The 24,718-nt window shown below is 41.8% G+C and overlaps 2 protein-coding genes across 7 annotated transcripts in view; one reads left to right on the top strand and one right to left on the bottom strand.

The window, feature by feature from the left end:
- Positions 1–13,638, top strand: part of veph1 (ventricular zone expressed PH domain-containing 1) — a 91,001-nt gene extending 77,363 nt beyond the window's left edge. For 4 of the 5 annotated variants that reach the window (XM_082501780.1, XM_082501778.1, XM_082501779.1 and 1 more), the window contains 3 exons: positions 5,651–5,787; positions 7,924–7,977; positions 8,294–13,638. In XM_082501780.1, coding sequence (XP_082357906.1) covers positions 5,651–5,787; positions 7,924–7,977; positions 8,294–8,476 — 374 coding nt within the window. In that variant the 3' untranslated portion in view covers positions 8,477–13,638. The remainder of the gene's footprint in view (positions 1–5,650; positions 5,788–7,923; positions 7,978–8,293) is intronic. The other variant, XR_014270617.1, reaches the window with a different exon arrangement.
- A 1,460-nt stretch (positions 13,639–15,098) lies between these two features.
- On the bottom strand, positions 15,099–24,455 carry ccnl1a (cyclin L1a). 2 transcript variants are annotated; one of them, XM_082502046.1, is made up of 10 exons: positions 24,116–24,455; positions 23,815–23,889; positions 23,280–23,389; positions 21,266–21,386; positions 21,021–21,085; positions 18,694–18,793; positions 18,471–18,575; positions 17,067–17,317; positions 16,857–16,955; positions 15,099–16,727 (listed from the first exon to the last, which is right to left on the bottom strand). In XM_082502046.1, the coding sequence occupies exons 1-10, from the start codon at positions 24,353–24,355 to the stop codon at positions 16,253–16,255; spliced, it is 1,641 nt and encodes a 546-aa protein (XP_082358172.1). In that variant the 5' UTR covers positions 24,356–24,455; the 3' UTR covers positions 15,099–16,252. The 2 variants fall into 2 exon arrangements, with proteins under 2 accessions (XP_082358172.1, XP_082358173.1); XM_082502047.1 differs by lacking the exons at positions 23,815–23,889; positions 24,116–24,455 and adding an exon at positions 22,670–22,845 and having other exon boundaries at positions 23,280–23,363.
- Positions 24,456–24,718: the final 263 nt, after the last annotated feature.

Below are 24,718 nucleotides of genomic sequence, written 5' to 3'. Positions count from 1 at the left end.
GTTCTGGTGACATCATAGGGCGAGATTAGGGAAGCATGTTAGCTAATACATATGTGGCTGTCATGGCCTTTGTACATGTGTGGCATCATTTATGCAGCTCTACTGCAACACTTTCCAGCTTATATTTCTTCTCTTATTTAAAACTTTACTACATAAGGATATATTTTTGGCGACCGTGGCTCAGGGGGTTGGGAAGCGTATCTGTAACCGGAAGGTCGCCGGTTCGATCCCCGGGCTCTCTGTCGTGGTCGTTGTGTCCTTGGGCAAGACACTTTACCCTACCGCCTACTGGTGTTGGCCAGAGGGGCCGATGGCGCGATATGGCAGCCTCGCTTCTGTCAGTCTGCCCCAGGGCAGCTGTGGCTACAACCGTAGCTTGCCTCCACCAGTGTGTGAATGTGAGAGTGAATGAATAGTGGTATTGTAAAGCGCTTTGGGTGCCTTGAAAAGCGCTTTATAAATCCAATCCATTATTATTATTATTTTTGGAATTTAATCTTGCTCTTTTTTAATGTTGTCCCTAAGGTTTCCAGTAAAGGTTGAGTCAGTCACTGAGATTTTTTCTGGAAGCAGTTTTGAAACCATCAATTGGATTTGGCAGCAGAATCAATGACAATGGCACATCAGAACAAAATGAAGTACGATCTATGTGTAACAGGACACTTGTAGGTAGGGTATGGCATTAGGTTTGGTGAAGCCTGATTTGGAAACGGTGCTAGTGGTGCATGTATATACTACATTATGTTATATGCAGTCCTGTGAATAACTAAGTACACACTTACTGCTTCCACAGGAATTTAAAAAGGTAAAATTCGACCATACAGTGATCAGAAAAACTGCAAAAACCCAAGAGCTACATCTCAGACTCTACAGGCCTCAGTTCACTGTTAAATATTAAAGTTCATGACAGTATCATTAAGAGGCTGGGAGACTTCTGGACCACAGTTCTTTAGACAGATAAGATCAAAGTGGAGATGTTTGACAGTTACACACAGCAACATGTTTGGAAAAACCAAACACATCATGTCAGCACAAAAACCTCACAACAACTGTCATACACTGTGGTGGAGAGGTGATGATGTTCTGTAGCCACAGGACCCGGGCACCTTGCTGTCATTGAATCGACCACGAACTCCTCTGTGTACCAAAGTATTCTAAACTCAAATGTGAGGCCATCTGTCTGACAGATAAAGCTTTGATGCGTCATGCAATCATGCAGTGATTCCAAGGACGTCAGCAAATCTACAACAGAATGACTGAGAAAGAAAAGAATCAAGTCAATGTGCAGACGTCAACCCGACTGGGACAATCCGGTCGTTAACTGATGATGTGACGAATCCTACTTCCGGGCCTAAAGTAGTCTGCGTTTAATATGGCTTTTGTGTTGTTAACATGTTTAATGTTATGTATTTTCTTCTATTTAATCTCAAAAATCTCCTAAAACAGTCGGTGATCATTGTTGACCTCCCTTGGCTTTTATTACCACTAATGATTTATTTAAGCTCAATTTTTAAAACCTTATGATGTAACTACAGCCCAGCCCATGCAGCAGTATATGAATGACTAACCTCGTATTGTGGATGGATTATCTCAGTTGTTCTCCTGGCTGAAATTTGGTCCTTTTACAGCATCCTGCCATGCGATTACATTTGTTCCTGACCACAGAGAACACTCACATTAACTTTTATCGAGTGGAAAAAAAGTTAGCTTGCTTATATTATGCTAACATAGCTGTGTCGCTAGCGGTCACGTAGCACATCATTATATACCAGCTAGCCAAACTTCAGTAACCCTACAAACCTCACTGCTGTTTAGTTTTCTGCCTTCATTTATGCTGGAAGTGATAACAGAGCTGTACGTTTTAATTTGTTTCCAAAACCCCGCAGTCAGGACATGCTATATTGTATTTAGATAGAAGCTAGCGAGCTAACTCCCTGCTAACTTCTAACTCCGTTAAATGTCATAAATTCCGTTTTCATGGATGCCTGGATGTTAAACTCAATTGTTACACCTGGTAGAGCAGAACGCTGATCATTTTATTAAAGATGAAAGACTTTAGACAGTTTTTCAACTCTCAGTAATGCCACAGTGATCGCTTGATATATGGACCTGCAGCGGAGTTTAGGCCCAGACATGGCTAGTGACGTCAGACTGAACAACCGGATAATAGCTGAATCGAACTTCTGCAGTGAGTCTGTGCATTAACCTATTCATAACTGCCACCAAGGTGCCATCACTGCTAGCATTCATGCTTGCATTTTACATGTTAATGATCACGACTGACATGACCATGACCGATAGAAACAAATACAAATGCTGGGCTCAGCTTTGTTGTTGACTTTTAAAAAATAAATAAATAAAAAATCCACTTCTTTGTGCATCTTTTCCAGGGATTTTCTTACATCCCTGAGATGTAAGAAAATCATGGGACATGGCCTGGAGACATGACCTTAGGAATAGTCCTCATTTTGACTAAATGATTCTTCTTCTTCTACCGATCCATTCAAAAACTGTGGCGAAAATGTAGCTGGAAATGCAAGGGAGGAATCGATGGTACTGAAAAGAGGAATTGCAATGTCCACATGACATGTAGATACATCTGTAGGCAGGTGCACGTCAGATTATGGTCCAGGTCACATTGTAGGGGGATTTGGGGTATAATCTAGATTTAACACCAAAATATAAAGCTCCAGTAAGAGAGCTGCGCATAAACCAATGCACCCAGACTTCAATAAACTGAAGCGACGCTGTAAAGAGAAGCTGGACAAAATTGCTCCACAACAATGCAAGAGACCGATAAACTCTTACAGAAAACGATTACTCAAGTCATCGTTGCTAAAAGTGGTTCTACAAGCTACCGAATCACAGGACATTTTTCACTTGACCGCACTGAGTCCTGTGAAATCTTTATTTTTCTCTGTGTGCCACGTAGCGTTTGTCTCTGGACTCTGTAACCACCTCTGTGTTTACAGTTTGTGTAATGCCTGGTTGCTTCACGAGAATAGAACGTGCTGAAAGTTTTGTCTCTACTTGCACCATTGTTGTTGTTTTCTTTTCTCTCTTTTTTTTTTTTTTAACTCACCCTTGCTCGAATTTCCAGGAACCACTAGTGATATCATTTTCCATGGAAATTATATTTAAACCATAAGAAGACATTTGTGGTTGGTGATACAGCTTTAAATTATTATACAATAAGTTAGTAATAATATATAATAATTTAAAGCCTTCTAATAGGGTCACTTACATGGAGACTGAATTGCTAACATCACAGTGAGTAATTTGAGATTTTGCGTTTGTGTTCAGGATACGTGTCCCTGCTCTACTCACACCTAATATTGAGTTGATCGTGTGGTCGTGAAGCCAAGAACAGCAAACCATCAAAGTATCAAGCAGTTACACGTTATAAAAGCTAACTCCAGAGCTTGTAGAGGGTTTCTTTTAATATATATGTCTAGGCCCGAGGGAGAAATTAGGGTTGTTTGTAGGAGATGTTTCTGGAAATCATTTGGGTTGGAGACATGACTCATTTCCCATTTTTGAAATCCTGTCACTCCCATAACATTGCAGTCATTGATCAAGAGCCATATGCAGAGGGGGTCTTGTCAGGTTTGGCACTAAAATGGGTGATCTGACCACACATGGAAAGCAAACTAAACAACAGCTCCATGCAAAACCTTCCTGTTTCTGCACATTACTGTGGACCTTTTGTATTTGCTTATGATTTAGTGTATGTGTGTGTGTGTTTTATTAGCTGTGTCTTTGCTCGTTTGACATCAGCGTGTCTCCGATGAAAGACTGAAAGCCACTGCGCACGCCTGGGGCGGACAACAAAGGTTACCATTCCAGGTGTCTACATCAAAGCGAAGTGATGAGACACGAGGATTTATGCATCAAAGGACTTTTTAAAAATCAAAATGTTTGTTAGATGAAGCACTCAGCCTAGTTGCCCACAGTGGCAGGACTGCAGTAATCGGTGTTCCACAGCCCTGCGTAACAATGTGTTTCTATATTGTTGTGCTGTCATAAATCATTTTCATTATTTTGTTTATAAATTGTCAAAACATACTATTAAATACCAGTAAAAAGTTATCACGCCTGAAATAATGTGTTTAAAATGCTGTCTTTGGTTTCTCTGTTGTCCATAAAAGGAAAGGAAATAATGTGGAAACAGAAAAGCAGCAAAGAAGCCCCTCTTTCTGCTCTCCTCTCTTCTGATTTGGGGTTGCCATGACCTTTCGTGGTGTGTTTGGTTTGGTTTCAAACCCCTTTGGGAGTCATCTGCTCAGCATGGAGGCCACACTCCAAACACTGATCAGATTGCCTAATCTGTTTTTAACCACGATATGGCGGATACAAAGGGCTGCTCTGTTCGCTCCTCTTTCTCTCTAAACTGGCGCCAAACCTGAACATGCCAAAACATGCCCACGGAGCGCTTAGAGTACACAGGAACTGTTTGCACACATGCGCTGCAGGCGCGAACACTTCGAGACATTATGCAGTGCATTATGACACTGATGTCTGATTTAGTCAGGTTGGGATTGAAACGGTCTTTAACCTGCCAGGTCATTTTCTCACAGCAACACAATATCCGTTATGTGTCAGTTCCAATTTAACTTCCTGGAAACCTGCAGGAAAGCTGCACGATGCAGGGAACGGTTGTGATTGGTATTTGAAGGCACTTGATTCGGGAGCACTTCCTGTTGCACTATTATAATGCTCATTTAATAGTGGGAAGCTGAACTCGTGATTAAAATGCATGGTGGAGGCTCTATCATGGTTTGCGGCTGCATTTCAGCCAGTGGTGTTTGGGATCGTGTCAAAACTCTTGAAATTAAGAATGCTGAAAAGCACCATCAGATTCTGATCCACTGTCTAATACCATCTAGAAAATGTTTGATTGGTAACAGCTTCATTTTTCAGCATGATAATGATCCCAAACGTACTGACAATGTGATAAAAACATACCTTAATAGAAAAACACGATCAGTCATAAACAGGCCTCCCCAGAGCCCGGACCTCAACATTGTTGAAGCAGTGTGGGACCATCTTAACAGAACAAAAAGCAGCCAGCGTCTAAAGAAAAGCTTTGAATTTCCTTCAAGAAGTCTAAAGAACTATTCGTGAAGACTGCTTACAAGAAACCACACCTAAGAGAGTTCAGACTTTGCTGAAGTCACATCAAATATTGACTTTTAAGCTTGTTAGAATTGTACACTGTGTTTATGCCTTATATAATGCAATTCCATGTATGTTTGCACACCCAAATCCTTTTGCACAGTACTTGAGAGTCATAGAAGATGGAGACAGAAACAGAAAGAAAGAAATCAGTTGGATTTTAGCTTGAATGTGTGGACTCCATCAGCTGTAGCAGCTGGCTGGTAACCCATACCGACCTCTGCATGACTTATTAGACGGACAAGCTTTCTCTAACATCTCTTACCTGCTGACAGCATAGGTCACGAACTTGGTGCTTTTTTTTTTTTACCTGATTGAAGCATTGATTCTGCTTTACCAGCTTGTGAGGACATCAGAGTGACCGACATGTTAGGTTAATTGCAAAGTATAATAAGTATAATATCTTGTTAATTAATTAATTAATTTTTTTCATTCTTTCCTTTACGTTTGTCATGTGTTTGTGTGCTATCTATAGTCGTAAACCAGGAGGGACAGCCTTTGATCGAGGGGAAGCTGAAAGAGAAACAGGTTCGCTGGAAGTTCATTAAGCGCTGGAAAACCCGCTACTTCACCTTGGCGGGAAATCAGCTCCTTTTCCGGAGAGGCAAATCGGTAGGTAGACACTGAAAATGAACCCTAACACATAAACATACACCTACGCATGGTCCCGTCCTCTCGCTTATAAAGCTGTCAGTAATCTTACTATGTCTCGTGTGATTTAAATCATGATGAAACTGTATGAAACAGTGGAAATGGCACCTCAGCAGGAGCATCTGATGAATCCAGCTATAACAAATCTTGGCCCTGCTAAGGACTCTTGGGGGAGGGGCGGGACTCGCAAAGACAAAGTGTGATGCTACAAAAACATGACTTACTTGCAGAAATGGTTATGCACAAGTAGCTCAAGGAGAAAGAGCCTTGAACATGAAATACTGACTCTCATCTGAGTAAACGTGATCTCTCCCTCCTTGCTTTATCAAACACAGTTTATGGCAGTCATCTGCACAGGAGAAACTGTTATAGGGATCGAGTGTCATCTGGACTTTAGTCAGTGTTGTGTCTAAAATAGCAGCTCTCCAAATTAGAGGACAGCATAGAGGAGTTTATGGAAACAGGGGAATATTCATCTCTCTCCTGCTTCTTTTTGTTTTTTCCCTAACTTTAAACAAAAGTCTTTGTGCTCGGATCCAGATGGTAATGGAGTCTGCTGTTTTGCAGCCACCGCAGATTGGGAAGGTTTTGTGTCTTTGTTCTCAGAGCCCTGTCTGTCTCTGCCAGCAGGTTCTGGAGGTGGTTGGCATGTTGTGAAAGACGTTTTTTCCTGACGAGAACCAAAAAATATTTCCTTCGTACTGAACGATCAGGCAGCTTTGACTGTCAGACATGCATCGTACTCTGGTGCACAAGTAAAAGGAACAAGAAACCCCCCCAACATTTTTACATATAGGTTATGTGTGAGTCTGTGGCTCCACAGTGTAGTGGTTGACACGTGAAAAACCCCTATTTTGAAACTGGGGTGAAGGCATAAATTGCATCAGGAAATCTGTGGCAACGAAAAGGAAGCAGCCGGAAGGAAGAAACTGGTTGTAGTGGATTTGAAGTGTGCATACTCTGTCACATCCTAAAATGCATTCATGGCCCAACAGCTGGGATGTGTGGAGGTTAAGCACATAGGTTCGTGTATCTCACACTTCATCCAGTTTACCTTTTGCCGTCTTTTCTGCAGCCAAAATTCATCAGTCGTGTTTTATATGAAGTCCACATCAACCTTTTAGAACAGAACCTCCAGTTCCTCATGTGTCACCTGGTACTCTGATCATCCACTGATCCCGAGTCTCTCTGTAAGCCAGACTGATCATGTGAAAGCTGACGTTGTTGCACAAATTAACATGTCTATATACCTCCAAAAACAGCTGCGAGATGAAAATGTAGGTAAAAATTAGGTACAGCCTCAATTTTGCAACAACGACATTTCTGCTGATACAGAGAAAAAAATTGTGAAGTAAGTTTCATTCATGCTTACAGCTCACAGGCAGCAGTATTTCCTAATCTGGAAAAACATGTCACGTGGCTGCCTTCTTAACTTAACACTACACCTATGTACTAGATATTTATAGCATGAAGATACATGGCTTCTTGAAATAGAGTAAACCTAATGCAATGTTTAAAATCTGCTGATTCTGAGGTCAGATGTGAACTTTTTTCCAGATTTAGTTGATTTTAAATTCCTCCGTATGGCTCAGATCAATCAAATGTCTGTTTGAATCCCCAGCAGAAAACACAGCCTGTGAACATGTCGACCCCAATAGCTTTTCAGCTCTCTCTCACACACACACACACACACACACTAAAGAAAGGATGTGGTAACTTGCCATGAGTCTGCACCCATATTTGGTTAAGTGGTTGTAACCGCTTAACCAAATATGGGGGTAAGAAGACATGGCTGTGTTGCAATATGCACACAAACTTACCAGCTCATACAATTCAAATGGCCCTTACGGTAGGTGGGTAAAATACAGAAAGGAGGGGACTGAGGAGTGGGAGGACTGTAGAAATTCCAGTGCTTTCTGTTGCAGGAGGAGAGCTGGCCACTTCTACCTACCGGCAACCTCGCGAATCACCTCTTACTAGCAGGATGTGTTTGATCGTTACAGATGAATTAAAGCACTTTGAAATCAGTTTCTGATTCTTTGTGATTCTTTTATCTCCTAGTAAAGTATTTAAAGTCACTGTGTGTCCTCCCCACAGAAGGATGAGCTGGATGACATCCCGATTGAGCTGAGCAAGGTGCAAAGCGTCAAGGTGACTGCCATCATCCCTCAGAACGCTTCCATCACTTACCCATATCCTCACCACTGATCACCATCAGCGCTACTTACACCTCTGTCAGTTTGAAGCTAATATATCATCTGACCTAAAGGTCTAAACTCTTCCCAGGATTCAGAGCTAAGCAGATCAGCTTGACAAGGATAAATAAGCTACTATAAATATGATAGAAGAAACCAACATGAAGCCAAAACACATTTTTTTTAAAAAGACAGCAGCTCTCCTCCAAACGAGCTAGATGATGAAGTCATCTTGTCTATTAATCTTCCCCACCCACTTGTTCTGTTTGCAGGTGGTAGCCAAGAAGCGTCGGGACCGGGGTCTGCCGCGCGCCTTCGAGATCTTCACCGACAGTAAAACGTACGTGCTGAAGGCTCAGGATGAGAAACACGCTGAAGAGTGGCTGCAGTGCATCAACGTGGCTGTGGCTCAGGCCAAAGAGAGGGAGAACAGAGAGACCACCACCTACCTGTGAGAGCGGCACCGACCGAGACGGCGGCGGGGACGCGAACGCGCAGCCAAACATACGCTGACTTCCACATGTAGGATATTTGTTTCTTGTAAGCATTTACAAGACGGGGGGATAAAAAAAACCCCAGCAGGTGACTCTGAGAAGAAAAACTAAGCGCACTGCTAGTAACTTGTCAATAGCACCACCAGCTCTGTCTTCAGTCGTAGTAATGATGGAGCGCAAATAAGAAAAAGGATTTTTAGACATTAAACCAGCAATAAAAGACTAATGAAGGATGGTTACGTATCAAAAACACGACTCCCTGTATTTACCATTACGTTTAACCAACCTGCCCGTGTGCCATGCTTCTCGGCACGTAGGCCGCCATCAGCGATAGCAAATGTTTGCTTTACGTGTTCAGATGTCACCTGACTTTTCCGCTTTGCTCCTACAAGCAAACGAAGCAGGCATCAGTGGGAAGTTGGGATTTCTCCGTTTAATGACACATTTAGAGTCCAGAGTAGTATTCAACAATAAAGACTTCATCGAAGCAAAGACCTCATAAGGAGTTGTAGCAATAATGAGACTGAACAGTTCCTCTGGAAAGCAGGAAGGATGAAAAACGAGCCTAATGGACAGCAGATGGGGAGCACATTGGATACTGGAATTGTGTGTGTGTGTGTGTGTGTGTGTGTGTGTGTGTGTGTGTGTGTGTGTGTGTGTGTGTGAAAGAGAGAGTGAGTGATCTTAAAGGAATAGTTCAGCACTTTGCGATATATGCAGTCACCTTCCTGCCAAGAACTGGAAGAGATGATTCAGGCTGCTTTCAAGTAGCTGTGTGAGTCAAGTGAAATGAAGCTAAAGCTTAGTGTAAAGACTGGAATTTGAGTTTGACTAGTCTGGCTATGACTAACTCCTGGTAAGGGGGTGGCAGCCGGGGACAGCATATTTCCTCAAATGTCAAACAGGGCCAATAATAGGATATGTTTAACTCATTTTGTGTCATGTATCCTGCTGTATTCTGTTTTTTTCATCACTAACCGGGTTTTTCCTAGCTTAAACGGGTCGGGAGCAGCGTCAGCACAGCTGTTGCCTAATAGTGGAGTTTGGATCACAGGTTTCTAAGAAATCACTGAAGCAAATGAGTGGTTTCCTTGTAGATTTAGAAAGGTTGCCAGTTGAGTCACACTGATTTTCAGTGACTCTGCGAGAGAGAGAGTGGAGGTGAGCTGGCTTACTTTAGAACAGGCCTGTTCCTCGGGTTTGGGTTTAAAAGCTTGTGTGATTTTATTATTTTATTTTGGGGGGAAATGTGTCATTAGATTTTTATTTTTCTCCCTGAAAATTGAGACGGATGGATGAAGAAAGAGTGAAGATGTGAGTGTTTAAATTGGCTCTAACTGACAGTGTGCACCAGTTGAACTTTGACAGACAGGTATTCACTCTCTCTACCCACAGGTGAATGCTGCCTTAGCACTTTTTGAAGTTATATGTAACATTAAAGCTGCTAAAGGTGGTCTTAATTTGAACTCGTTTGACAGACGAGCTCTCTCTCGTCGGTCTTTTGGCTAAACCCCTGTCAGCTGTGTAAATGCAGCCATAACACAGCCTTTCCCACCAGGTCAGGTTACCCGTTTGTACTTTTAGCTGTCCCTGTTACCCCCACCACCACACACACAGCAGAGCTGACCTGCATCTGCTTACAAATCATATTATTTACATCATGTCTCTCCCTCACATTTTTATTCCTTCCTTCCTTCCTTCCTTCCTTCCTTCCTTCCTTCCTTCCTTATGACCTACTTACACACATGACTTTGGGCCCTAAAGCCAGTGCGGTATTCCCCCATGACTGCACTTAAGTTTTTATAAAAATTAATATTTACATTCATTGGGGTACGGCAGCATCTCAAGAAACTGTGGACAGAAAGGAATTGGATAATCTTGGTCCTAGATGAATGAAACCTACTGATTCCGATTGCTGACAATCAGGATGGATACAGCCTACCATCTTGTTTCTGACCACTATCTTCACATTTAATCACTAATAATTATTAAACTCTGGCTTTCACACCGATAGTTTGCCTTTTTGTCCCATCTCCCACCAATCACCCCCAACCAGTAGCTGCAGATGCCTGGCCTTCTTTGAGCCTGGTCCTGTTGGGGCGTTCTTCCTGTTAAAAGGGAGTTTTTCCTTCCAATCGTTGCCATGAGCTTGCTCAATTGACTGTGTGCACGTTCCGGTGCGGAAACTCCTGTGGGGAGCTTTGTTTCCGGTGTCCTATTCGCGCCTGGTTTACGATCCAAAACACGTTAATCAAGTGAATGAATCAAGCGGCGATTTACATTTCTATAGATGTCTTGGGCATTTACCCAATATGTCTGTAAATGATGTTCATTGACTTGTCGATATTTTTTCCCCGGGCCTCAGAGCAAAAGAGAAAAGGGATTCAAATGTTATATTTCTCAGCTGTCCCTCGTTTATCGCGGGTGTTATGTTCTAAAAATAACCAGCGATAGGTGAAATCAAGAAAGCCAATTTTATTTTTTGACGGTGCAAAACTTTTCCTGGACATACAGTACTGCTCTTCAGAGTCACACTGCTAGCGATCGATGCAGCGATTCTGTACTGTACATGAGAGACGTCACGGAGGAGATCATCTGCAGCGATCGGGACGCAGGACACAATGTGACGTAAAAAAAATAAGCATGCAAACTTGCACTAAAAAATCTGCGAAACAGCGAGGTGAAAGGTGAACCGCGTTATTAGCGAGGGACCGCTGTAATTTTGAAGGTAAGTCACAACATACCCTTCGTACATACTAATGTATAGAAACCGTTACCAGCAATCATTCATTTTTTGTGTGGCTTTTTTCACGGTTTGTTAACATGCTGTGTAGGTGTGTACTTGACTAGCTGATATCAACATAATGGGGGAAACATCTGTTTTGACTATTCTTCACCTGTAGTTTGAATGCTGAACATTTGCCTGTTTACATCATAAGACCAGTCACTATACAGAGATGTGCTTCTGAATGTGGACGATGTGTCTTCTGCTGCAGTGATGCAGTTCTGCTTGTGTTGAGTGATGTAAACAACTGATCGATCTAAACTCTTTAAACGTCAAAATTGATCATTAGATTTTTTGTGACACAACAGTGGTGAGCGTTCCCACCTTCTGCTCTTTGTAACTTAACGCGATCTTTCCGTTTTCGAGTTTTGGACATGATTTTGGAGGATATCTTTGCAGTAGCGATTGACCGCAAAGTAAAACTACCGGAAATGTACAACCCCACATCCGGTCTCAAACCAGGAAGTTAGCATTTTCTCGTGCACAGGGTCAATAGGGGGTTGTCTGATTGTTGGGGTTTTCTCTCTATTATTGTAGGGTTGCTTTATACTTTACAGTATAAAGTGTCTTGAGGCGGCTGTTGTGATTTGGTGCTATATAAAAGTTTTTCCTGACTACATTTGAGACAAAGTTTTATGCTATTAGATATCATTATTATATTCAGCACCTCTGCTGACCTGCTGTATTGTAAAGGTTTCATAAAGCTCTTGCTCTTTTTAGTTGAACAGTGTTGATTTGTGTTTAAAGTGAATGTGTTATAACATGAATGCCAGAGTTGTGTTAAAGTAGCGATATCAGCTGTCAGTGCTGCCATGGTGGCTTAGTTTCCAAATCTCTATTCTATCTATCTATCTATCTATTAGGGGTGCAACGATACTTGTATTGATATTGAACCGTTTGATACAGTGCTTTCGGTTTGGTACGCATATGTATCGAACAATACAAAATTTTTTAGTTATTTTATCAACTTTTCTTCTGACGATGCTGTCTGTGTTGAGCGTTCAGTGGATCTGCGTTCGACTACTCCGCCTAGGCTGCACTGTCGAGTGCAGATCCACTGAGCGCAGCGCAAGCTAGCAAGACAGAAGCTAAGCTCGTTGCAACATGGCAAATTGAACCTCCCCCACCCTCATTCAGATCTGGCCTTTGGAACCATCTTGGTCTTCATGTGAAGCATGACCCTGAAGGTAAGCGCGTCATGGACAAAAGTAAAACAGTATGTCGGATGTGCCACGCAATGCTCAATTTGTGGGAACTAGTGCGTTAGCGCAATTAGCCCGTTAACGGGGCGTCCAGCCCCACTCATGGGGCGATCCGCGGTAACTTGTTAACGGAGATTTGCCGTGTTGTGGCGTTAACGTCATTTCAATGAGATTAACGCTGACAGCACTAGTGTGAACACAACAAATATGACTGCACATTTACACAGACATCCTAGTGCAAAGACAAGTGGAAGCAGACAAAAACAACAAGCATGCACGCTACAAACTTTACCCGTCATTTAGACAGCCGTTAGCACATGATTCTCCTCATGGGGACCTGATATGTTTAATATGCTGCTGAGAATATAGCCCAGAAGAAGCGTATAGTATAGCTTTTATTTTGAAAAGAGCCATTTCTCTGTAATAAACTCTCTTTTCCAAAGATGAGCGATTTCTCGATCAGATAGATTTATTTTTTTTATTTTGTTTCAGCAACATTAAATTTAAAAACTGTACTTTTGAGTTGAAATATATATTTATAATTTTAATAAATGACAAATTAAAAAGGCATGAACATTTTTTTGTATCGAAAAAATATCGAACCGCGACACCAAAGTATCGAACCGAACCGTGAATTTTGTGTATCGTTGCACCCCTACTATCTATCTATGAAGCAGGATGGAAACTGCTGTAGATTTTTAACAATCACACAAACTGTGAAGATGATTATAAGTATTCCAGTGAATGTATAAAAACATTAGCATTAATATCAGCCTCGTGTGGCGAATCATAGATGTTTGCTGTTGTTTTTTCTTGCTTTTAACCTTTAGCATGTTGTTCGATTGCATTTGATTGTTTTTATATAATGTCAGTATTTATTTTTACAGGCATTTAACACTTTTATCGTGTCTGGAAAGACGACTGAAACTACAAATGCCAGATTTTACTTTGTCTCCTCCTCGTCTTCCTCTTCTCTTGTTTTATATTACTCTGAATTAACACTGCAAACAAATGAAAGCTGTATTCTATTTGAAAATTCAACAGTTATTGTTGTGATTGTCATATTTTGCCTGCTGCACCTTCTGCATGCCTGCCTATCAGACAGAGCGCTGTAATAAATCTTTACAATAACTGAACGCCGTGATCGTCGCTGAATTTTTGTTTGTTTGGTTTTTTTTGCTCTTCAGTCAGGAAAGAAGTTAAAGGTTTCCTTTACAGAAACACCGTCCAAACTCCTGGATGTCATTACATTATCAGTGTAAATTACACTCGGGCTCTCACTTTAAAGATGCTGTAACTTTAGTAAGACCCTCAGTACGTGCAGAAAGAAACACGTGGGGAGAAAATAGGATAATTACCAAAGTTATTCCATAATCTTCATTCCTCGAGACACATTTCTCATGCAGGAACGAAACTGGACCACCTCAATCACGAGCTTTGGAGATGACTCGGTGTGAAGCGTTAGGGAGCACTTGGCAGCGTGGCTGTAGGATCTGACACAGCACAGTGCATGTCAGAGCTGGTAGCAGTTACATATAATAATCAAATTCAGATCAAGCTCAGTTAAACTGCAACAAATCATTTCTGACAGCTGGACGTTTTGAGTGAGCCGGGCTCAGCTTGTGATGCACTCTTTCAGTTGTTTATTCGTACTATAAACACATAAGTAACCACAGTGACTACTGATCTGAAGCCTCTTTGCTTGGAGTACAGCGTGTTACAGGACTATCTGTGAATCACAGAGAATATCATGTCAGTCCTGTAAGTGACCTCCAACACCTTATCTCGCTTCATAGCGATTTTTCTGCGGGGCTGGTGGAAAAATACTGCCTTTCTCACCATCCATCTCCATGGAGCACCACTAACGTCCATCATCAGGAATTCTGACATACTCGGTAGTCTCCATCAGCTATCTCTTCAACGAATACCTGCACGTTTTACAAATCACCATAATGTGACTGATAACACATGCAGAGAGCTGCTGTCCTAGCAGGAAAAAATGTATTTAAAACCATTAATGGTGACTGAATACCACCTGCTGACTCTCTACAATGACTCATCATTAATCCTGCTTAAAAACAGACCCTAAATAGTTAAACTTTGCTCAATCATGGCAACTATGACAAACATACATAGCAAAACCTTCTGGAATCCCTTTTTGTTTGAGTTTGAAGTATCAGCTGTGGCTACAATTAAACTCGTTTGGCCTTCTTACATTAAATCTCTTAATCAGTGTTTTAGGATATTCAAGTGAGGACACATGGAAAGCTGTATAACACTGAAACTTAAGGCCTACAGCACCCCCTGGCTGCCATAAATGTCACTTTTCCTCCCAGTTTCTTTTTAACCTTCATGTGTACCGTGCCTCCAACTCAAACTAGCAGGATTAAACCGTTTGCATCAGATGTATTCCCAACTGTTTGAGTCCATGCATTTCAGATCATAGCTTCAGTTTACCCTCCGATCAGCTGAGACTTCACTGTCTCCACTTAAGGCAACAATACAAATCAAACAACGGCTCCTGCCACTAGAACCAATGCTTCTTTGTTTTTGTTTTTTTTACACCAGGCACAAATTCAATAAAGGAGTGTACAGGTCAGTGGCATAGCTCATTTATTACTGAATAAAAATTGGACATGAACACGTGCAGACTAAAAACCAGTGTAACAAAACTGACAACCCTAAAATCTTTTTGCAGCAAGTCTGCACTCCCTGCTGGGAGGTCAAAAAATAAAAAATAAAATAAAAAGTCAAATAGACAGTACTCTTGAAACTGTACAAAATACAGCATCAGCCACATATCTGTTCAATAAAAAAAAAAAGAAAACAAAGACTGTGCAAACATTTTGATCTTTCCTGAATGTTTATTTTACATTTATTCTTCAGTACGTCCACTGAGCCATTTGCTTTTATAAATCAAAGCATTCACATTTTGTCAGTGGTCATCATTCCGTCTTTACACTGTAAATAATTTCCCCCCCAAATGTCCATAACATTATATGTAAAACTAAAAAAAAAAAAGGGGGGGGAACAACAACAAGAGGGGGCTGGGTTGGGTAGGCTAGATGGTTTGTCAGGATATATGGTTGGGTCTGGAGCTGATGTCACACTACAACCTTGCCTTTGCCAGTCTGGGCAAATGTTTAAAGGTAATTGTAGAGCACCTCATGGTGGTGGTCACAGCTGCAGTGTGCATGTAGACGCAAAACCATCAACCACCCAAGATAAATGTCAGCTACAGATCTGCTGCTCTGTAGGAGACTCAAAGCAACCCGATTCCATCAAAGACATTTGTACATGAGACACGTGGTGACATATCTGGCTCCACTGTTTCCACTGAGATGAATCATAATGCTGGGCAGATGTTTTGTGACTTCAACAAAATTTGAAAAATTAAAATCAACTTGTATACGCTGATGGTCTGACGCCAGGTGTGTATGAGAAACCCAGCAAATTCAGAGGAAGGACCCCTGCTGGTACACAAAATGGCAAATCCAATTAAACGTGTTTTCAGTCACGGCAGCTTCGACAAGGTTTTTGAAAATTTTTGGTCTTCAATAAAGCAAGGTACAAGAATCTTTTCTGTTACATGGATGTTTGGTTAACTTCTGTTTTACCTTCTGCACAAATATTAAATTTAAACATCAATCTGTCAGTCAATGTTCAGAGGGCGCGTCTAATTTGATTTGCATATACTCAAAGTACTCATGTGACCATCAGCCCCAGAGCCTGAGGGGGTCGGTTTGGGTCTCAGCGACGGTGGCGGCTGTGTCCCGAGTGCCCACTACTGCTGTGGTGTTTGCTCTTGTGGCTACGCTCCCTCTCTCTGTCCCTGTCGTAGGATCGGGACCGCTCCCTGTCCCTCCGGTCTCGATGGCCACTTCCTCGGTCATGTTTGTGTTTCTTTGACGACAGATCGAAGGAGCTGCGGTCTCTGTCTCTCTCGCGTTCCCTCTCTCTGTCACGGTCCCTTTCTACTTTGACTGGACTGCGGGACCGCGACCGAGAGTGCGAGCGCTTCCTTTTATGACCGGAGCCTCCACCTCCGCTGTTGCTGTGACGACCGCTGGGCTTGGAGTCGCTATTACTGTGGTGACTGGACTTGGATTTAAGGTGGGGGAGGAGTGGTGACGGCGGATGCCGCTGTGGTGATGGGCTACGGCTGTGAGAGCGAGAATGTGAACGAGAACTGTAGGTCCCTGAGTGGCTGCGTCTGCTGTTGTAACTGCGAAAACAACAGGTGGGAAAAATGGACATGAGAAACAACCAGACTATGAAAATCAGATCTTTTTAAACATTAGGAAGGTAGAGCTACACATTCACACACATTAAAACACAAAACTGTAGAGCTTACTGTCTGCGAAAGGAGCGCGATCTTGACCGCGAACGCGTTCTTGAACGAGAGCGACTTCCACTCCTACTGTTCCTCCCAATCTTTACCTCCTTCCTTAACCTGAAGACAAACATTTTGAACTTGAAAACAGACTATCAGGCAAGTAAGAGATCACAACTATTACCTTGTTACAAATGACGGCAAAATATTGACTTAAAATGCGTTTCTTACCCATTATGTGGACTCTTGTTGACCTGGGTACGGTTGTCTGGTTCCTTTTTAACTGGTTTGACAGTCTGGGGGTTCGGGGACTTCTCTTCCACCTTGACCACAGGGGAGGACGGTTTGGAAGCAGGTGAGAAGCCACCCAGCGTGGACAGTGCAGGAGTACCATCAGGATTCAGACCCTTAGCCTTTATCCTAGCCTCTGCCAAGAACACTTTCCTTCGCTCCACCTCCTTCTCCAGCTGCTCATAGTTAGGCTAAGGGAAGGAAAAAAAAAAGTTTACACCAAGTCTGCCAAGAGCTCTTACTTTCATTGAGGCACCTTCCCCTGAGCCATACAGTGCAGGAGTGTATGCTAGTTTATTTTAACCTTGGATCGATGTAATCTGTCACAATATGTTGACGAGATTGCAGAAAGATGACATCAGCCTTTGAACTAACTCTACTACTCGTGATTTTTTTTCAATTGTTTTTAAGGCCTACCTAAATTTAAAACATTTTTTAACTTCATGTATTTTTTATTTTATTTGAGAATCTCAAGCTCAGTTTTGAACAAATGGAAAATAAACTGACAAATAAAGTTTTGCCTCCACAGCTGCTGGATCAGCCTGCTGAGCTGTACAATTTGGGATTTCATCTGAATTTTTAGACTCTACACTGTCTGAACACAGAAAAGCTCTCAGTTACAGTGAAGCCTCTGCTTGCTTCATGTTCCCAGCTCAAGTCTAATGGGTAAGTTGTCTGCTTTAGTCTCCAGTCACATCAAAATGCTTGGCTGATTTCTGCTATAATCACATTTTAAATGCCCAGAAGGAATGTGCGCAGCCTAATGTAACTGTTAGCAGATAAATTGATGGTTTATCAACAATTATGCTACGACATTACAGTGCTATGTGAGCCATTCAGGTAACTGATGATGTCCTGCTTCTGGACTACCAGCATTTAATGAAGAATCAGGAGCATGTCGAGCTCTCTATTTTCCCACTTGTTTGTACATTCCCTCACATGAATCCTGATAGTTTCAGAAATCTCCCTCCAGAAACGTGTTCACATTTGAGAGTCCTGCTCTCGATGATTATTATTCCTTATACTGGAATCATGATTGTTATTCTCTCACTAATAAATTTAAAAACTGGGGGGAAGTAGCCGTAAAAAGCACTGAGGAATTGGAACAGGCCAATCACAGTAGTTGATCCATTGATCCAACATGTGAGTTCAAAGGGTCTGACCAAGACTTGACCCAGTGCTTTTTAAAATCGACTAAAGACGGCCCATGCTTCAGTGTGTTCTAGACATGTTTTATCATTCAGGACTTGAGCGTAATCTATTTAGCAATAGTCACAAAACACACTCATTGTGGATGGATTATAGTTAATGCAAAGCATAGGAAAGCGCTGCACTCATATTTACCTTCTTCCTGGTGTAAAGTTTCAGGGTGGTGATGCAGATATCTTTGATCTCTTCTTCCGTGGCTCCAAACAGCAGGAACCAATGGGGTCTGGTTGGCAGCGGTATCTGAAAAAGAAAGGCAGAGTTATTTATCAAATTGCTCTTATTAGACAAAGACATTTTGATGTGCCAATGTGGGACTATCAACAGGAAAAAGTTTCAGATTTTCACTATTTCCTCTCACCTGCAGTGCTCGGGCAGCAAGGTATATGCAAGCGCAGGCAATCGTCTCAGCTTGAAACCTCACAAACACATCTGTCCTCAGGCTATCGTTCATGTAGTTCCTATGGAGACAAAAGAACGAACAAAAACATAGCATCTTCTCCACACAAAACCTTAAATCCATCTTTCAATATTACACTCATTGACTATAACCCAGTACTGCAGGTTAATAATCTGTAACATTTCTCTACAGTACAAGCTCCTAACCAGGGATTTAACTTTTTTAATTTTCTTTGAACAAGCACTGTTAACTGGACCCCTGGACTGTTGGATTTGACACAGTGCTCAAGTGAGATAAACTCAGGTTTAACTTTGTCCATTTCTCTCTGGGGCATCCATGAGAGCGCATCACATCACAAATAAAGCATGAAGACACGGATGGTGAAAAAATAATTATCTACTGGTAACCTGCCAACTCCACCTCATCTAATTGTGCCCGGAGGCCAACAAGGTTACGCTCTAATGACGATTAAGACAAGGGCACATGCCATACAAGGTGGGGAACATGCAGGCTCGCAGATGTAGAATATTTATCTAAGATGCAGCTGCCACAAATCTGAGGGGAACTGGGTAGCACAGCATGTCATGTAGCATGCAACTGGTGGTTCTTGAAGTCAGTGGTATGCTGATATGCTCAAAGTAAAAACGGATTTTAACATTTATTCAAGGTTCAGCCACAGAACATTTACCACTTTAGGTAAAAACTGTATAATGCAAACTGAAATGACCACAAAGTCCACTTGAGTGAAACTCCCTTCTAGTAAGACTCATTAGAGGTCTTCTCTAGAAGACATCAGGTGATGATTAGCTAAAAACAGATTATGTGTCAGAGGGTTGTCTAGGACAATGAATAAATGAGATTAGACATTGGGAGAGTATTAGGAATGGCATGATGGCCAGGTTGTGAATCAGGCAAGTTACGGGGTAGTGTCACATCTATGTCCTTAAGAAATAGATGTCACAAAGACAAAAACAGAAGTGTGATAACAGAAACATGGTGGTGAGACTCCTTAAAGTACCCAAACACTAATCCCAGAAAGCTCACACAAGAAACCCACCATTAGGGGAAAGAAAGAAAAAAACTACATCTAACACAGTCAAACTTCCTCTGCATTGCAGTGGCACTGGGATTACCTTGTCAATACCAATTTCCAACCATACATAAAATTTTGGACTGCTCCAGTTAAAAGTTTGCTGCAAATGCTGAAAACCTGCCATTCAGATAAAGTGTCTTCAGTCCAAACTGCCTAGAACAAAACTAGCATGCCAACTCTGCTATAGATAACACATGGATGTTGGATTCTGAGTGCTGCGTGGGTGAGACAGGTCCATGGAGGCAAAACCTGAGAACTCGATCAGCCTGTAAGACAGACACATGTCTGGACACCACGTCAGTTGGGGACAAGACACAATACCTACTGTAAATTTAAAAAAAAAAAAAGGCAGGTAAACTAGTTAAAAAAAAGTCTGTTCTGGCTAAGTTTACTTCACTGATAAATGCAAGTAAACGAAAAAAAGTTAGAATATACATCTATCTGTAGCTACTTGGCAAAAATAGTTATTACAGATGAAAACCTTTATAGCAAGACCAAAAAATACAAATCCTTTTGGACACCCAAGAGAAAACAAGACGATGCTGGCTGTTGGGTAAAGTCCCGCCCGCCCCCTTCAGTGAATCTCAGCATTGGGACTGGCTGTCTGGAGAGGGGCAGCCAGCCAATGGGGGGAGCTTCCTGAGGTCATGTGGTTGGAGGAGGCAGAGTTCAGAGGTTCTTTATGTGACTTACCAGCATGGACTACCCTTTAATCAAAGAGTAGAGAGAAAGGACAAAGTTAAACCAAGTCCCCCGGGCACCGCAAATTTAAAAAAAAAAAAAAAAAAAAGACTTTACAGTAAGCCATGTAAGGGCTGATAAGAGAGTGAGACAAGTAGTAAATTTGTAATAACACAAATTGCTCCATCAGGGAAAAGAAGAAAAAAAAAGTGGAAGGGTTCAAATGGAGTGAGGAAATGTCGTCCTCAGACCTGGGCAAAATGGCTGTTGAATGTTTTTCAAATGCGTGCCTGTAAATTGGTAGGCACTTGAACATTACTTATCTGACAGGTGGTCCACATATGGGTCAGTCCCAAGTTCCTGGCAGATAAATCAAGTGCTCTTCTGAAATTCAACCATTTGAAACTCGTTCAACTTCATCTTTAGCCCAGGTCTGGTAGCACTTCTTGCAGACATGACACAGGTTGCTGCTGTGGGGGGGGGGGGGGGTGTCTGTGAAAAACTATTAACTTACCAGGCTGTCTGCACCAATGTCTGGTTCTTCTCGCATTCCAGGACTTGAAGATACAGGACAACGATCTGTAATCATACACTGAAGTTAAAAAAATACCCTGCTCAATAGCCCCTGGAGCGTCTCCAAGATCAAACCAGTTCTGTTAAGTAAGAATAATATTTTAACCCTGTCTCCTGTACAGCTGCATTAGCTGCTTATTACATTTAAAATGTTATTACCCAAAAAAAGAAAGAAAAGAAACTCACCTTGTGAGGGTGCTTGACATGCACACAAAATCCAAGCTCCTTCAGGACCCGCCTTTCCGCTTTGATGACTTGATTTTTGGTATTTATGTAGTTCTGATCAAGTATCAATGGACTTGGAGTCCTAGTTTGCAAAGGAATCAAAATAAAATATTGGTTCCCTCTTGCATTTAAAAGAAAAAAAAAACAAAACAAAATTTAAAAAAGAAAAAAAGACAGTGCCCTTCTGAATTCCTGCGCCCCTTCGTTTTTCCCATTTCAACCAACTCAAAGCAACAGTTAACTGTTTGCATGCCTGACAGTTTGCTGGGGTTTGTGGACTCCTGTGGTTCCAGTGAAAGCTTGTGAGATTCAAAGACAGCCCTCAACCCAAAAAACACACCCTGTGCCACAGCCTTAACAGAAATATCAACTTGGTGCTAACATTACGATTTCACAACAGACGTTTTGAACCTCAATCTTAACGCCAATTTAAAATAAAAATGGAAAGCCGCCATTACTGTACTCCATCACAACTCATTCTCATCTATATTCTTATACTGTATGTCAGTATACTGCAAATTAATTGACCAAAACCACTGTCTGGATGCAGGCAATCCAGACTTTGAAGGAAAACATTCAGAGCAGAGATTTTTTGAGTCAAGTTACGCTTCACTGACCCCCAAAACATTCCACTGATGAAGACAAACTCGTGGAAAGAAAATCCACAAAAAACAAACAAACAAACAAAAAAAACACGAACGAACAAAGCTGATACACCAACGTCTGCTCAAGTTGCCTGTCATCGTGCCCACAAGATGGAATTAAAATCTGGAATGGAATTAAACCACAATGATTTGTGAGAGTCATTCATTATATAGCACGACCCCTGACAAACCAGTAAACTTCAATATAAAGTTCCGAGTCTGCAATTCTAATGTCTGAAATATATTCTAATGTGAATGTTACACTACAAACCACATGCATGGAAAAAAAGCGAAAACAAAAATAACCTCTGAGGACTAAAGACAATACAACAAGCACAAATCCCAACCTAACATTACACCTCTTTTATATATACCTCACAGCTACACTTAAGAAATGCAATATCAAATTAACAGCATATAATGGCAAACTGTTGAAGCTAGAGAACATGCACTGACCCTCACAAAACCGACAGACTCACAGTAACCAACTAATCATTCTAATTCTAACATACAAGATGATACTTCTTTAAAAGCCATGGTTGCAGCTGGTGGTGGATGGGGTGTTGCTCTTTAAGCACAATTAAAATGCATGGTGAGGAGCAGTCAGAGAAGAAAACTACATTACCCAAGGGTCCGCAGAATGACGGACAGATACCCAAAGCTTAAGACTGAACCACAGGAGTCCTCAAGGCGCCCCGGGGGCCAAGGACCTTCGGCCAACCTGTCATCCCCGATCCCAGTGCCCCGCGGTGGCTCAGACCACGGGAGTCTCCCGCAGGAGGGGGTGGGGTGGGCCTGGGGGAGGAGGGAGACCCCCCTCGCATCATGGTTCATGCCGACAGCTTCATCTTACGTACCATTCCACATCACCCAGGCTTTGGTAAATGTAGCTGGTCGCTGTTAGTTGGTTGCAAGGGAAAAAAGAAGTCAAGTTAATGCCAAAATCTGTAATATTGACATCAACAGATTTGTATGAAGACACAGGTACAGCTGCTTTGTCTGTGACTGTGTCTTACAAATAATAGACTTGAATTTTTGAAGCCAGTTGTTTGAGGCATTAATTTCAGTGCAATGTCAAACTGATGTTAAATGTAGACAATTACACTGCAAAACTACCAGTGAAGCGGAAACTGAAAAGTTTTAAAATGGTTTAGAGTACATGGATAAACAAAAGGGCACTTTCACAGCAAAAACACAGATCAGCATCAAACATTACATAATACAAAAATAAGAAAACAAAAACAGGAAAAAAAACATTGCAATGCAGCATTTTTTACATGTTAAATAATTATTTTCAAGAGGAGAACATTGGATTCATTTGGAGTGCTTACTTTTTTCCTCTGAGCTGCTTCAGGTGATGGAAAACATTAATGACATCTCGTATTCGCCGTGGTGCTTCTTCTATCTTGGAGGCCAAGTTGATGCAAGCCATGGCAACAATCTGGAAAATAAAATGATAAGCAAACAGGAATGTTTACTACAGAAAACTGAGCTCAAGTGATCAGAACACAAACACGAGACAAAAAAAAGAGGCAACAATATAAACCCTATCCTGTTTTGTTGTGGGGGGTGATGTGTACTCTTTACATACCTATCAATCCACTCTACAAACGTAATGATGTACTGAAACCAATGCTGACACTACAATAGTGCAAGTGTTTTAATGCAGTGCTATTGTGTACTTCGAGTCTGTGCTCAGTTTCACACTCATAGGAGATCTCACTTCATCGTTGAGTTCTTTAACTGGTGGAGTTAGACTCGACAATATGGCTGCCACTAACGTAGGTACAACGTTATGCAATGCTATGCTAACAATACCGGCCGACAGCGGCCCGGCAACACTCCGGAAACTCTTAACACACTTACCTCGAAACTGTGCTTGACGAAGGACTTGGAGTAGAAAAAACGATGGAAAAGTACTTGAGCTGTTGCCATTGCGACCTGTCGAACGGGGGCGAAAAAAAGAGCATAATTGTACATCGTCTTGTGTAAACTGGCCTAACCTTGCACAATGGATCGCCGCCATTTTAATTCCACCACGCCAACGTCAAGAGCTAACATTTAGCACACTGCTGAAAACTAGGCCGCAGAAACTACAAGCCACATCAACTTTCGCCTATTATTATTAAACACCCAACACTAATGCACTGCAGTCAAGAGCGCTTACCTGTGGCAACCGGAGGAGAATACCCGCTGACTGAATCAGCTCACAGCCAAGAATACGAAGATCGGCCTCTGTGTTCAGGTCGAGGCCGTCGAACATCGACGGCGTCGTTGAGAGCCTTTCCTCCGGTACAAGCGAGTTGTCGATTGTAAGGTACACTTCTGAGTAAAATTTGTCGCCAATGAGAATCCCATCATTGTTAGTGGAGGCATTGGAAGATACAGAGAGAGGACCTGCTGCCATCTTCACCTGAAAAACAACGTTTAGCAGCTACAGCGAACACAGCCTCCACACGGTAACAGCGGAGCAGGGTGACTGGCGAAGTGCGTGACGTCAACATGCTGTTCGATGGAAACGCTGTGTACATCCGCGGTGGTAAATAGTCTCGCAACGCTGACTCGTTAAATTTCACAAGTGCACGTAACCTGAATGTATTTAAATATTCTAAATATAAGTTACAAATATTTTAATAATAAGCAAAACATTTCACCTGGTATATAATGTTTCATTGCTTTCCGTTTTAAACTAGTCAACTCTTTGCTTCAATTTCACCTTAAAAATCCTGTGTCAAAATACTTCAGATAAACACCATAAACAATTTAATCC

This window comes from Aulonocara stuartgranti (genome assembly GCF_965226115.1).
Source record: "Aulonocara stuartgranti genome assembly, chromosome: 14".
Classification (NCBI taxonomy): domain Eukaryota; kingdom Metazoa; phylum Chordata; class Actinopteri; order Cichliformes; family Cichlidae; genus Aulonocara; species Aulonocara stuartgranti.
This window is presented reverse-complemented; position numbering and strand designations above follow the sequence as displayed.